This window comes from Phoenix dactylifera, chromosome 2 (genome assembly GCF_051530095.1).
Source record: "Phoenix dactylifera cultivar Ajwa chromosome 2, Ajwa_hap1_PhDact_Kaust_v1.1, whole genome shotgun sequence".
Lineage (NCBI taxonomy): Eukaryota > Viridiplantae > Streptophyta > Magnoliopsida > Arecales > Arecaceae > Phoenix > Phoenix dactylifera.
Genome location: NC_143191.1, coordinates 36,619,839 through 36,635,199, shown reverse-complemented (window position 1 = coordinate 36,635,199; position 15,361 = coordinate 36,619,839). Strand labels below are relative to the sequence as shown.

The 15,361-nt window shown below is 37.5% G+C and overlaps 1 protein-coding gene across 1 annotated transcript; it reads right to left on the bottom strand.

Annotated features, from left to right (window-relative positions):
* Positions 1-1,373: 1,373 nt before the first annotated feature.
* On the bottom strand, positions 1,374-10,464 carry LOC120108620 (putative clathrin assembly protein At5g57200). Its single transcript, XM_039122278.3, has 15 exons — positions 10,108-10,464; positions 9,911-9,980; positions 9,547-9,644; positions 7,167-7,305; positions 6,948-7,075; positions 6,757-6,849; positions 6,567-6,617; positions 4,980-5,045; positions 4,817-4,882; positions 4,588-4,668; positions 4,179-4,259; positions 2,557-2,733; positions 2,396-2,471; positions 2,005-2,129; positions 1,374-1,791 (listed from the first exon to the last, which is right to left on the bottom strand). Exons 1-15 carry the CDS (start codon positions 10,195-10,197, stop codon positions 1,426-1,428), a joined length of 1,707 nt encoding a protein of 568 aa, XP_038978206.3. The 5' UTR covers positions 10,198-10,464; the 3' UTR covers positions 1,374-1,425.
* Positions 10,465-15,361: the final 4,897 nt, after the last annotated feature.

The following is a 15,361-nucleotide window of genomic DNA, read 5'->3' as shown; positions in this document are numbered from 1 at the left end:
TGTCCCGTATACAAAATGTATGCGGGAAAGGAGGCCCTACCATACGCATGAACTGGTTGTTGATTCATGTGTCCGTATTATTGGAATAATGGTTTTGTGATACAAATAAGTTATACGCTGACGTGCAATTTTTTTTACTTTTTTTTGATCCGTGTTACACTACCATCTCTAGTACTTGGCTGAATTTTGAATGTAGTGCCTGATCTAGAAGAGAAACTAAATTTGAGTATGATGATTCATAATTATCTAGTTGCGCTAATGAATTTAGCTTGTTTTTGTAAAGATGGTTCAAAAGAAATGCGTAAATCTGATATGAATGGCTCGTACGGTAGCTCTCTTCGTGACATTATGTCGCTGGGTGTCTCCAGATGTACATCTATGCACTTGTTCGATACTTTCACATGCAACGAGGGTGCATGTAGTTCATGGATGTCGCATACGAGCCTGCACAAGGCTTCAATGGCAGGTAGTAAGTTTTGTTCCTATTGGGTGGATTCCATCAAGATTAGATCATATATGATCATTTTTTTGGGTAAGACTAGCACCATTGGATTTGCTGGATGAGAAGAGAAAAGGGGCATTGAGATGCATGTAGTTCATGGATGTCACATATGAGCCTGCCCTTCAATGCCAAGTAGTAAGTTTTGTTCCTATTGGGTGGATTCCATCAAGATTAGATCATATATGCTCATTTTGTGTTGTAGGACAGCATCATCAAGTATCATCATGGTTTTGTCATAGAAATGAAAAACCATCAATAGAACATGTCCCAATCACCACTCACTCTGCTCTACTAAAACTTGCACCACGGACTAGGAAACATGCGTCAGTCGGCTAATCTTGCGACCAATGTTAGTAGAAAACAGAGTGTGATGGTAACATGACATCCAACGTCAACAGATTTTGTTCATGGGTCGGTAGAACAGATATCTTTTGTCACACAACAAAAACGATCCTCAAAACAATAAAAACTCAAGTAATTGTTGCACACTTTTGGGATGAATTTATTGAAAGCCTCTTGCCAGGCTAGACGAGGAAGCGGATGAATGAGGTGAAATCCTGAATGGTCTTGCTATGTTAGAACAGAATGAATGATAATAAAACTGTCAGACGCCGGCATATATCAAAGTGCACTATTATGTTTGCCAAAGTATCATGAATACAGCCAAATGGAGTCCTGGATCGGTAGACAATGATTTACCGATTACAAAGAATGAAAGAATACTTGGCCATGAGAAACCTCTATAACAGGCTCGACTATACAAGAAGCTCCACTCAATGCACCACAGGGTGACCTTTTAGAATAATATTATAAAAAATAGGGAAAAAAATACAATGCTTTTGAAGGGGGGGGGGGGGGGGGGGGGGGGGGGGGGGGGGGGGGGGTGGAAGGGGAAGGGGAAGGGGAAACAGGAAATGACCTTCTCAAATCAAATTTGAGTTTCCTTGTTGTGGAGCACCTTGAGGGAAGCTGCCAAATGGATCGCTGAAAGGATTTGCAGAGCCCATCTGGGGATAAGGATATTGAGGTTGAGAAGTGTGTGGAACCATCATCATATGCTGCTGCTGATGGTACTGCTGTTGTTGTTGTTGCTGCTGTTGCTGCTGATAATAATACTGTTGTTGCTGCTGCGCCATTAAAGCCATCTGGACATTGGGCGGAGGTGCGATGCTGTTGGACATGGCAAACGGGTCCCTGGAGTTGAATGGATTGGCATCTGCCCCAATCTGTTGTCTCCTGGATGCATCTTCATACAGGCTATCAAGCAAGAGCTTGTCAAACCCACCAGCCTGTTCGCGCCAAACAATATAACTGAATCAGAATTGGGGATTCATGTCCCTGGAAACTTTACCAGCTTCGTAAACTAGACTAAATAAATGATCTCTATTTCCTATGGAACTGAATTCGCACAGAAATGATGAATTTGGTAAATCGTTATAGAAAAGTTTGAGTGAAATTTCAATAAATGGAATGAAGTATGATAAAGCGCAAGAATTGCAAACCAATTTGCTTTCAACCACATAGCTGGTGTTGCTGCTTGGAGTAGTGACCAGTGCTAACTCCCATCCTGAAGAATCAGTTCCACCACCAAGCAAGTCACGAGTTGCTGTGGGCTTTGAACCATCCCCTGCAAATAAACAAAACAATGTTAAATTATGCAGAAAAGAATAATAGATCTGCTCATCTACTAGTGAAAAGCAGAGAGGATCAAATATCTAAATTAAAAGATTTTTTGTGCTTGCGCATGAATTTCTTTGGTTGAGGCACGCCCTCATATTCAAGTATAACAAAACGGAAACAGATCTCCATTTGCACATAGTTAACACTAGGCACATCAATGACTGCAAAAATCGAGGCTTGATTTAAAGATCAGTAAAAATTGCAGAGAACTACCAGGCTCGATGATGGCTAGAGCCAATGCATTGCTTTGCTCAAGCTCAGCTGCGGCAGGATTAATTTCGTCCAAACCCTGCATGATGACAGGAGAGATGACTTTAAATCTTGAATCGTAGACCCATCGCAAAATAAGATATAAAAGGAGATAAGAAAACCACCAATAAATCTCCAGTAGTCGCAGGTTGAGTTTCAGGCTTAGGGGTAGTTTCTGGTGGTTCTTCGGCCTCTGAAGGAGGCTCTTTCTCCTCTTCCACAGGAGCTTTTTCACTCTCTGAAGGAGGAGGAGCTTCTTCTTCTTCTTGATTGTAAGTTAGTAAGTTTGTTTCTTGATATTCCTATTCAAAATTGGTGAAGATTAAGTTACAATTAATTTATACATGTTCCTGAAAAGCCTCTATCAGAAGAATGCCATTATGTAAGAAATACGCATATGTATATTCTTTTTACTTTATTTCCTACTGATAGTAACAGGAGAGAGACTAATTATGAATTGAAATGACATAATCCTTCCAGCAAGCTAATCAAGAAAGACAAAAAAAAAAGTGTATGAGAGTTGCAAACTTCAAGGTTCATTATTACAATTAACCATATCAAGTGCACCTTAGTTTAACTGAGCCTTCTCTCAGAAGAAATAAGCAGAGGCGGGAAAAAAGAAAGACAATATGAATGCCAAAGAACTTAATAAACCAGAACAGATTGTTAATGACTGATATATGGGCCTTTCATGAAGCCATGACCAAACACCTTAAGAATGAGAAAATTTAAACAGTCCAGTCCAATAAGCGTAATAAATATGAAAATGAAATCTTATGTCAAGGTGCTCTCTTTATGCTGTAGCTCCATATTATTTTTTCAAAAAGAAAACACAAAGCACAACCACCACTAATAGGTGTATAAATTAATTTATATAATATAATATCCATAAAAAACCTGGTCTCCAAGGATTTCATTGGTGGGATCACATCCATCTATCAAATACTCAATTTCTTGATTCCGTCACACACACTACACGTCTAGTAAAACTATTAATAAACTCACTGACGCCAACAATTCAAAAATTAGGTTCACTGCAAAATCTATATCTAAAAACATTAATCAAGGAGATCACACAAAAGCCGTTGAATGGGAAAATCTAAGTATCTGAGAAGGCAAAAGAAATAGTATAAAGAAAGGACATGATCAAGCTATCTTCATCAATCCATGACCAAGAAGCAAGGAAGAATGAGAAGATTTTCACTTAAAACAAAATTATAATATTTTATTACGACATGCTGTTTTTTCCATTCATTACCTTTGAGGATCAGTCGTGGTCTTATAGACTCTACCAATAGTCTGGACGAATCTGTTGCTTCATCCAAATGTGTAAAAGATCATAGTCGCACTTAAAAGCCGAGTACTCTACCGTTGAGTTAGCAACCCGAAAATAAAATAAATAGGATATATATGTAAATAACTCCTATTTATTTATTATCTATGTCACGTCAGATGTTCTATGGATACAAGCTATTCAATGTTCCACACTCTAATTTTTTGGATTCTGGACCACGAGAACTATTTGTTTCAATTTGTATCTTTCTACCCGTAATAGGAATTGGTTTCCCTTTTAAGTTGAAAAATAAATACTTTGACATCTCAATCACCAGTAGCATTCTTAAACTCTAAATGCAAAACATGGAAAATATACTAAAGAATATCATCAAACTACTAGCAGCTCAAAACTGTAATACCAGTACAGAAATCTAAAATAAGTTTCATACATTCCAAACTTGAATGTACTTACAAGTGCCTTGCTTGATTCAGAACCGACTCGAGGTGCTTCTCTAACGTATTCCTCCATTGTTGCTACAAATGAAGGAGGTGGCTGTGGAAAAGGTCAATCCGCAAAAGAAATCACCATAAGCAGCAAAATGGTGGATAAATAAAATAATCTACCCATCAATTGGCAAGTAGGTCTCCAGACCTGCCAACTGGCCTTCTAAATTTCACTGCAAGCTCCTCTCTCGTCTAAAGATGCCTTAATCGGAACATGGCACCAATTCAATGGTTGAAATCACATTTAGAACCAGTTCTAGAATACTTAACCGTAAAGAGTCTAGTTCAGCCTTATATAAACCCCATATAAGTGGGTTGGAGCTTGTTAATTAAGAAATGTATATAACCATACATGAAAAAAGGGAAGTAAGTAAAACCTGTCTGAGAGTTGGAAACTGAAAATTCCTGGCAAGATCCAAACACTTGCAAAACTCATAGAAATCAGAAAGATTTTCTGCCTGTGAAGAATCATAAGACAAAGCTCAATAAAAGATAATTTCTCTGCCAAGTAAAATCATCAATGAGATAATTTCAACTAAGACTTCTGTTTTGATGGCATTTCTCTGCCACAAATGCAACAAGATTTTTGAGAAGAAAAACTGATACCTGCTGCCCGGCTCTTTTATAGATATCTAGGGCTTTGATGGCATCATATTTTGACATCTCAAAGAACTGCATCAAATTAAGAGGTTGAATGGAGAAAGAAAGCTAGAGATTGGAGATCCCAGCACCAATAAAAAAGATATGTAACCAGTTAAAATGATAATACCATATCTACGAGATTGATGATCCCATCATTAATCGCACAGTAGATTTTGAAGCTCTCTTTCAAAACCTAAATAACAAAGATTGGAAAATGCCATAAGTTTCATTTTTATATCTGAGAAATAAAATGATTCCTTTGTATAGTAAGTGCATCCTAGTCAATCCTGATTACTTCTTTTCATCCTTTTCTTTTTCACAGGGTATAATGTGGGAGTAGCTATTTTAAGAACCTGTAAAGTGAGGAAGAGTATAAAGAAAGGATAAAAAAGAACATGATTTGCCCGACATTCACATGAAATGGACAAACAAAAGTTTGACCAACCTCAGTTGATAGAGACAATGGTTGGCAAACGTTAGGCAAAATTAGTAACAGGGAAATCCTTGGACTATTTGGCAGACCAATGCTAAGAGAGAAGAAAGATCGAAACACTCTCTAAGCCTATATCAAGGAGAAAAGGCACTTTTTTCTTGATCTTTGAAAAATTACTCTTTTCCTTTTCCTACCAAATAAACCAGAAAAGATATGGAAACAGCATCCTGGCACACATAGCCTCGTGATAATGAGAAAGAAAACAGAGATCAAAATGGAAATCTAACATATTAGAAAAAAAAATCCTCTATAAAAGAAAATAAGGAAATATGGGCTAGGGTTGAGGTTTAGGTGATTGAAAAGCTTAATTAATGTCACATGTACTTCCCATGTAAGGACCCAGGTTAGAATTAAGACCGCAATAGGGATGGGAAAAGATTAGAATAAGGTTTCTAAAACTCGCAAAAAATGTAACACAAGTTCAGGATTTTGAAATTTTCTGAAAGGAACTGAGTTTCAATTAAAAGTGAAGTGTAAAGGGATTGCAACTAACGGCTTTGCTATTTTAGAAGGTACTTTATGGTACAAATTTTAAAACTCCAGAAAATAAAATGGTTTCAAAGGGCTTAGTTTAAGAATTACAGAAGACAAATTAAAAAATAAAACAAAATGTTAATACAATATGAAGAAAAGAAATAACTGGCTTGGATCCTCACCATCCACAGCAGTCTACACATCTTTATTTGTTGTTGGAGTCATCACTTCAAAACACGGAGTCCGACACCATAAGAAAATAGGAAAAAAGAAATTCTGAGACCACTACTGAATACTTATTCAGATTTGTCATTCCTTTAAACGTGCATCTGAAGACTTCTGATATTAATCTTGCAACCATGCTACTAATAATACAAATATACAATTAAATCTTCCTAGCTAATTGTATTATCAAAGTTCGAATCCTCACACTTCCTACTTAAAACAAACTCTTGATCCTAAAAAAAACTAAAGGACACATAAATCACCAAAAAGTCATAAGACAACTTAGAAAGCCACGGTCTGGTTTTAAACTCATTCTGCAAAATAACATTAAAAATCAACTGAAAAGAGAATGATACTGAGTAATAGAATACCTAAACTACAGTTGGACTGCTAATACAATTAAAATTAGTAAAGATAATTCAATTTTTTTTAAAAAAACCTACTTCTAGATCATAGTGATGCATAATCTAATGCTTATCACAATAATTAGATTGCTTTAAAAAAGATAAAAGGAATGCATACCAGAGCTAGTGCATACTGAATAAGGTAGTTTCCGCATGCTGCTCCTTCAGGCTACAATAAATGAAGATGGTAAATCAGGAAAAAGAGATAAATAGAATGAAGTGAAGAAGCAGGTATCAGATATACAACTAATTGACAATTCTTCAATTTTACTAATATTAAAATATAATGGTTATGCATGAATCACCACCTGGCAGCTGACAAGGCGAAATAATAGCTTTTGCAAGGCCGGCAACTGCTCTAGCAAATCCACGCAACCTAAAGTCCTTGTTCTACTATGCCCCTGAAAATTTGCATTGAAAATGAAAACAGAAGAATAAAATTATAATGATTTTTATTACATCACATAAAATCAGGAAAAATACAAAACATCCAAAGCACCTTGGGAGCCCCCTGAGGAGACCTCATCAGGCGCTCTGATTCAATATCATATTTTAAAACCCTAAAACACTCGAGCCGTTCCTCTAGGAAGAGCGCATAAGTTCGGACCCATGCAGAGCAATCCCAAGCTACAAGGGGAAAAAATGGCATGAACAAAACCAAAGTTTCTCTGGTAAATACAAACATATATATGTAGCAGACAGAGTCATAGAAATTAACCTAAAGGACTTGAATCATCCTTGAAGTTTGAGATTTGTAAAATATTTCCTCTATGAGAATAATTCAACATCTCCTCTCTGAATGTAGGATCACCCTCTCTCAATATCCTGTGAATAACTATTAATGCTTTCAATGCAACCTGTGGAATTTCATCAACATATAATTATTCATCTGGAAGAGAGATGGACACTGTCACACTATACTAACTTTGCTAAATCTGATAGTTGCTAAAACTTCATTACACATGATAATTATATGAAGCTCAAATTCAACTGATTTAAAGCTCTAGAATTAACTAAAGATTTAATTGGTGTAAGTTCATCCCATCTGCAATGGGAACAAGTCATGTTAAAGGATGATGGAGCACAGTGAAAGATCATTTACCCATTGAAATCAAAGAGTTAGCTTTGACCACCATGAAAGTTAAAAAGTATATCAAAAAATTATAATTCTTTATTAACTGTTAGTAATATAAACATCATATACCCCATATAAGAGTTCAGTAAAGAGCGGTTTAGAGAATAACATAATCTTTTCCTAAAACCTATATCTGTACCAAGATACTTGCAGACCCAAAAGTAATCCAACTTAGATGACAAGCCAAGAGCAACAACTATCATATTGATTATTGTCAACCTTGTATATGAATAGTTAACAATGGTCAAAAAAATATTAAAATACAAACTATCGTTAAGAAAGAAATGAAGCTGCATAGGACTTTGACAGGAATGAACAAATTCATCAATGCACAATTAAAATAATGTCAACTGTAATTCCTATTAAAAGCTATGCTAATGAAAAGGTCAAACTATGCTAATAATGTACTAACTACCACTACAGGTAAGTTCAATTGCTTGTCAGAAAAACTTAATTCTCTAGGAAAAATTTAGTTTTCCATTACTTTATTTCAACAAAAAATGACAATTTTGGAAAGCTTATTTATAGATCTCTAGAAAATATTTCCTTTTCCATAGAACATATTATCTTTTTCCTTTTCTTTTTCCATGTATTTCCTTGTAATCAAATATACCCCAAGGGAAACAGGTATGGAAAACGTTACATCAATGAGAAGCAGGAAATAAAGGTCCCATCAAGGAATCAGAGCAGCTTATCAGAATATGTGGGAGTGGGTACATTGCAGTGTTTTTCAATAATTACAAGGCTGTGTTTGAAGGTTTTTAATATCAAAATCACAACTTCATCCTTTCTGGTTGTCAAAAAGAGAAGGTTCAGAAATGAAAAATGGAAAACATGTAGAAGTTTTCATCAAAAAAAAAAAAAAAAAACATATATAAGTTTCCAGGAGAGAAAAATCTGAACTTGGTAAACTTTTCTCAAAGTGCAAAATTCCTAACTTCATGGTTTTAAGGCTTCTATGAAATTTAGTTCCACAATTTCCTCATATTATCAAATCATAACTTGCAACATTAAAGCATGTAAAAGTCACAGAATTTTATAATTTTTTGATGCATCAGGTGCATCCTAAATATTTGCACGCATTTCCTGTAATTCCATGAGTTTTTTCTTTGTTACTCCAGTCATTTCACAGTGTGTTTCTTGTCCATTCCTCCTGGAGAAACTGAATTATATCTAGTTCCTAGTCATTTTTCCAGAAAACACTGGGCCGAATGGAACACGTGTTTCCTGGCAACTGTGATCCAAATCGAGGAGTTTATTCATTCCAAGACTTATATTAAACTGTCACCAACACTCCTACCCCAAACACTCCCCTCAACAAATTCAAGGTCTAAATATTTATGAAGTCTATTTCTATCAATCACGTAGCATGATTAAAATACTATGTAAAAGAAAATTTTCAATAATAAGAAACAATTGTGCACCAAAAGCATAGTTTCAAACAAGTAAAACTTAGCAGGCACCTTATCTTTTATATTTGTTTTTGTTCTGTAAACCACCTTAACATAATGCCTGTACTCTACCTATTTTGCACATTTAATATCGGTATTCTTTCTTCCAAAGAGAAAGCATAAAGATTTGAAAAATAAATTGCCTTGTATTTGTCGAAGAAGATTTTAAAAAGATTATTCTTGCAAACAGTTTTGCAGAAAAATAGGAAGACCAAGACGAGTTTTCACTTAAACTGAACCTTGTCATGCCAGACACCATCTCCCTCCCCATTTTGTTATGCTAACCATCAGCCACAAACACGAATGACCTTCTTTTACAAGCAACACATTTTCAGATGATCAGATCTATAGCCTACAGAATTGGGGAAAAAAAGCTAGTTAATCAACTGGCTATGGGTATATAGTTACAGCACATCCCCAATAACAAAATAAAATATCACTAACAATATGTTGCAGCGATATACATATTAAATTAAAACGATTCTTTCTTTTCCGAAGAAGAATAAAAATACCGTCCAGTTGCGTGTCTTGGATAGCCTTCTCGCAAGGGCATATATGCAATAAGCTATATCACCCCGCGGGCGAACTGCCGATGTAGCAGCAAATATTTCTGGAGAAAAAAATTAAAAAAAATAAAACCATTAAATATAGATATCTACCTAATTACCAAAAAAGCTGAAACTTGAAATCATACTCCGATTTACAGAAGAACTCGGATAACAAATATTCAAAAATTTCAAGATTAATTTATCAATCACAACAAATTAATAATCTACCAACCAAATTTCACCATCATGGACCAAAAAATGACAAATTCCAATTGGTAAATAAAGAAAATAAACCAGCAATCGACAATCCGGCACCAAATCAACTCACTTCTAACATGCCGTTCCTTCGGGGGGCACTCGACATGGTTCGTCGCCTTCACGATCGCAATGTCCAGATCCTTCCATCAAATCAATCAAGAAAACACGAGCAAGAACAGATCAGACGCCAGAAACCGATCAAATTCAAAGAACTAGAGAAAAGAAGAAGAAGAAGAAGAAGAGATCGAAAGGAGGAATGCGACGAACCTTGAATTCGCTGTTGACCTTGGCAAGGCCGACCTTGGTGGAGTCCTTGATGGCTCCGTAGGCCTTCCGCCAGGTCTGGAGAGTGCCCATCCCCCCGCCCGTCGAAACCAAAATCCAAACCCTAGCCCTACCTTCCTGCCCTCTGAGACCGCCACTGAAGGAGGAGGACGAGGACGAGAGGAGAGAGAAAAAGCCCCAGCCGGTCTCTCCGGCGATGGTAACCGCGAGTTTTATTCTAACGACCACCTCCTCTCCAAGCCTTCCCTCGCCCTCCTCATATTGCGCAGAGGTTAAAACAAGAAAGTTGATAAAAGTACTCCTTTTTTCGAATACACGCACTTTAAACTGTCTCCTAGCAAAATAGGGTGAAAGGAGAGTTCTTGTCATAAAATGGCGTGTATCTAAGAATTCTCGACCTCGTTGTAGTGTCCTAGAGGAATAAGTTTAAACAAGAGTATTTCGCGGGAGGGATCATTAATAATGTGATGTGGTAGGTTCATCATGACCGTTGGATCACCATACATGTGATCGACTGTTTGTGTGGGGAAAACTCCAGAACCCGACTCCGGAACCCAAAGAGATCTATTGCCACCCATCATGGGGCAGCGGCCGATTCATGTACCGCATTTATTCGGCGTATACGTTTGTGCCGGGAAAACGAGCCTAATGACATGGCATCATCCTGTTGGTTCAACTTAAAGCTGATGTGGCACTCCCTCGAACTAAATTGACTTCATTCAGGTCGTGAAGGCGGATGAATAGATAAAAAGACCTTCGTGATAAAGCCTCACATGAAAGTTTTAGTTGGACCACATCCACCGATGAGTTGGTGGACCAGTCCAACCACGAAGCAACCTACACAAATGCGCTGGTATTGTGCTTATTTCCTTTTTGTTTGTCTTTGTTCATATTGCTTCATGATTGGACTGGTCCATTAGCTCAGCAGCAGATATGGTCCAACCAATAATTTCTCGAAGCCTCATAACTCGAACACTCTTTTAGCCCGGCATAAGCTCCATGATGATCTAAATCCTCTCACCTTGGCTAGCAGTTTTCCAGCCCTATATAGGAAACTATTTTCTCCATCAAGCCATAGATGAAGATTATCATAATAACCTCCGAAGATTATGCGGAATATTTGGGTGATTACATTTCAATCCTAGACGATTACAACACGACTCGAAGTTGTTAAGATACAATTTGCAGAATATTTGGAATCCTGCAACTATAAATAGGCTATGAGCCCCTATAAGAAAGATATGAGTCCTCTATTGACTGAAGCATCTCTAATATCGACATTCCTAAACTCTCTATTATCTTTATATTCCTCTTCCTCTTCTCCTACCAAGAAACGCTCTCTGACTTAAACGTTGGATGATCCAATTAGGTAGAAAGAAAGATCACCATGAATCTTTCAAAAAAAATTAGAAAATAGGTGGAAAATTGTGAAAGTAGGGTTTACGTTCTTTTTTTTTTATTAACGATCCACAACACTATAAACTAAGTGTCACGACCCCCGCCCCGTTCCCGGCGGGCCGCCGCGACGGTCCTAGGGTGCGGGTAGGCATAAGGCCACCAGCCACCGCGTAGAACCCTACTACCTATCAATCATCAATGAATCTTGAAAAATTTAGCATGATGCACGCACAAAATGATCACTTTTCCTATAGTGACCTGTCAGGATTATCTCAATACATACAACACACTACCTGTCAGAGCAGCAATCACATAATCTGTCACATATAAACCTGGACAATATATAGCAATACATTATCACAGGCACACAACTGATCTGCACACATATATATATACCTGCTTCCCAATCCATCCATGGTCAAACCCATATCCACAACAGGATCTATGACTGTAACTATGCACTATATATAATAGAAGGTTTATAATACACCAAAAGGGGATAAACCTCTATCTACATTATACTATACTATACTATGGAGCGGCACAGCTAGCAGGCAACCACTAATCCTGTTCCTCTCTATACAATACCATTCCTGCAATCAAAAACATCAAACTGGGGAGTGAGTATATAAATACTCAGTGAGTGGAGTAGAGAGTACTATGCACATGAGACAGAATATAATCATGGCTCGAGATGAAATCTCAAGATCAATAACAAGATGAACATGAACTCAACATAAAGAATATGGAGTAAATCATCAATATCACCACAATCAATATCAACTCATCTGAAGCATATATGGAATAATCAAGTCAACATATATGCTACTCACGAATATGTTCAACAGGTCATAGTACTGAATCATATAAATCAGGTGTCAATAGGCTGAATCATCAACAAGACAGCTATCGGGAGGTGGGTTTTACGCCCCAGGCGAACCAGCAACAACTCCCTACTGCCATATGCATACATCGAATATGACACCACACCAATATGTAAATCATCACTAGACAGCTGTCGGAAGGTGGGTTTTACGCCCCAGGCGAACCAGCAACAACTCCCTACTGTCACATGCATATGCAGGATAAGACACCATACCGATAACATAAATGCTAGACAGCTGTCGGGAGGTGGGTTTTACGCCCCAGGCGAACCAGCAACAACTCCCTACTGTCACATGCATATGCAGGATAAGATACCATACCGATAACATAAATGCTAGACAGCTGTCGGAAGGTGGGTTTTACGCCCCAGGCGAACCAGCAACAACTCCCCACTGTCACATGCATATGCAGGATAAGACACCACATTGATCATATAAATACAGGCCAGTATCCAGAACAGAAATCCATCTCATATCTACATACTAAACGGCACCTCGCGGGAATTCTACATCCGCGGAAAGCCATACTGCACCTCGCGGGGTCTTACTATGCCCGGCGGCAAGCAGAATATAAGTCGTAGGACCGGCCGATCCTACGCCTAGGGCCGTGTCCCCCCCTAGGAAGGGACTGGGCTCCGCCCACCCAGAAGGCTACTATGTGCACAAAGGCCGATGTTCAACCCCCATCGACTATAGGTGTCCTGCAGATACTGCCAAGCCATGCATAAATGCCATAATGCACCCTCCCAATACTCTACTAAAAAGGAGTATGATCAAGACTACCGCTCACTCGACTCCGACCCAATCATAAACTAACATCAGGGTTGGGAGTGAGGGGTCAAGGATGTACAATGCAACTCAATATACCACTGAAATGGGCTCTACAAATCTTTGAAATAGAGGAAATGAAATCAATTTACAAAAGAAGTCATTTCACAATTCAGATCCAATTTAATTACTCATAAAGAGTATAATCAAGGCTACCACTTACAAGTCTTTGAAATAGAAGAAATGAAATCAATTTACAAAAGAAATCATTTCACAATTCAGATCCAATTTAATTACTCATAAAGGAGTATAATCAAGGCTACCACTTACAAGTCTTTGAAATAGAAGAAATGAAATCAATTTACAAAAGAAATCATTTCACAATTCAGATTCAATTTAACTACTCATAAAAGAGTATAATCAAGGCTACCACTCACAAGTCTTTGAAATAGAGGAAATGAAATCAATTTACAAAAGAAATCATTTCACAATTCAGATCCAATTTGATTACTCATCAACCCCTCGTAATTCCTCTCAATGTTTCCTCAAATGCATGTACAGAATAATCAAGCATGGAGAATCAAGATTATAGAGGAATCTACTACAATATCAATCAATATGCTCAAGTGGAATCAATTCACACTTAGCGACATTCATGAAAATGAATTAAGGAAGCTCATGGTGCAAAGTACATGACTTCCACTCACCTGTCAATCCGGCACAGCCCTGATACGCCTCCAAAAATCTACAGCAGGCAGTGGAGAACTTCTTCCTCTTGTTCCCTAGCTTCTTGCCCAACTGTGACATGCATTTACAATACATTTAGTCTTGTATCAAGGGCCATAATCTACGTGCCAATTATAATATAGAGAACTTTAATTGATTCAACTCCCCCGTTCCCTAAATCTTTTCTTTTCTTTCTCTTTTTCCTTTTCTATTAATTAACTCATCATTTATGTGTATTAGGGACTCCCTTGCACGAGTACAAGGTTTCTCTTAGCCTAATCTAGGCTTAATACCCTATTTTGGCATAAAATTTCTTATTTTCCCACTCGGATGAACAGTAACCCGGACCGACAGCCGGTTACTTCATCCCGGGTTTGATCCACTTTCCAAACTCCAGATTTGATGAAATTTTTACCTAACATTCTACACTCATAGGGGATTCCAAAGAGGTAACATGCATTACTATCGGAGGTCGTTTGACCCCCTAAATAATTCGCCGAAGTTGGGACTTCGACATAGTTTTTCCGTAGTGCCGGAAAAATTTGTCAAAATCCGATTCTTCCTCTTTTAACCGCCTCTACAACCCTTATCCGACCCCTCTAGACTATATCCACCCTTTGTATAGCCTAATGTCATCAAAAGACTAGATAGGGACGGATATTTACCTTTTTCTTTTTGAAAATCGAGGTCCTTGCGTAGAGGGAAAGGAGATCTACGTTTTTCCCTTCAGCTGGAAGTGCAACCGGGATCCCTTTCCTCCTTGAATCCCCTTCCTCTTCTTCTTTCTTCTTCTTCTTCTTCTCTTTTTCTTTCTTTCTTTTCTCTCTGTGTTTCCACCGCCTGAGATTTCCCCCCTTCCTTCTCTTTCTCGGTTCATTCCAACGCCACAGTAAAACCCCTCTTTAAATCACATCAAAGCACTATTCATCCTTTGTTTAATATTATTAAATTCCCATTTTGCCCTCGCCACTTCGATATATCTGCAATTATGCCATTATCTTTTGATTCCTTCCAATTTTACCCCTTATATCAATTTTAAAGGACTATTCTATCCCTTTTTTATATAAAAAAAAAAAAAAAATTTGGGGTTGTTACATGCCCGTATTTATATTTGGGTCGGATTCCTTATCTAATTGTAGTAGAACTAGATCTAAAAACAAGTATGACTGATAGGAATAATCGCAAAAAAAAACTAAAATCTTATAGGAGACAGATCTTGACTTTTACATCAACTTTGCCTTCTATGCCTAATTTTTCATGGATTGAGAGATATGTTTGGGTAAAATCTTTTCTGAACAAAAATGGTTTGACAAGCCCGTTTCAAAGCTCAAATGAACGAATTTCGACCCATTTTAACCCCTTAGGGGTCGGCCCTAAGTTATAGATCTTGAAATCTTACCAAATTTCAATGAAAAGATTATCTTTTCGGAAGGTATAGAACCAAGTTAGGGCCTTAAGAA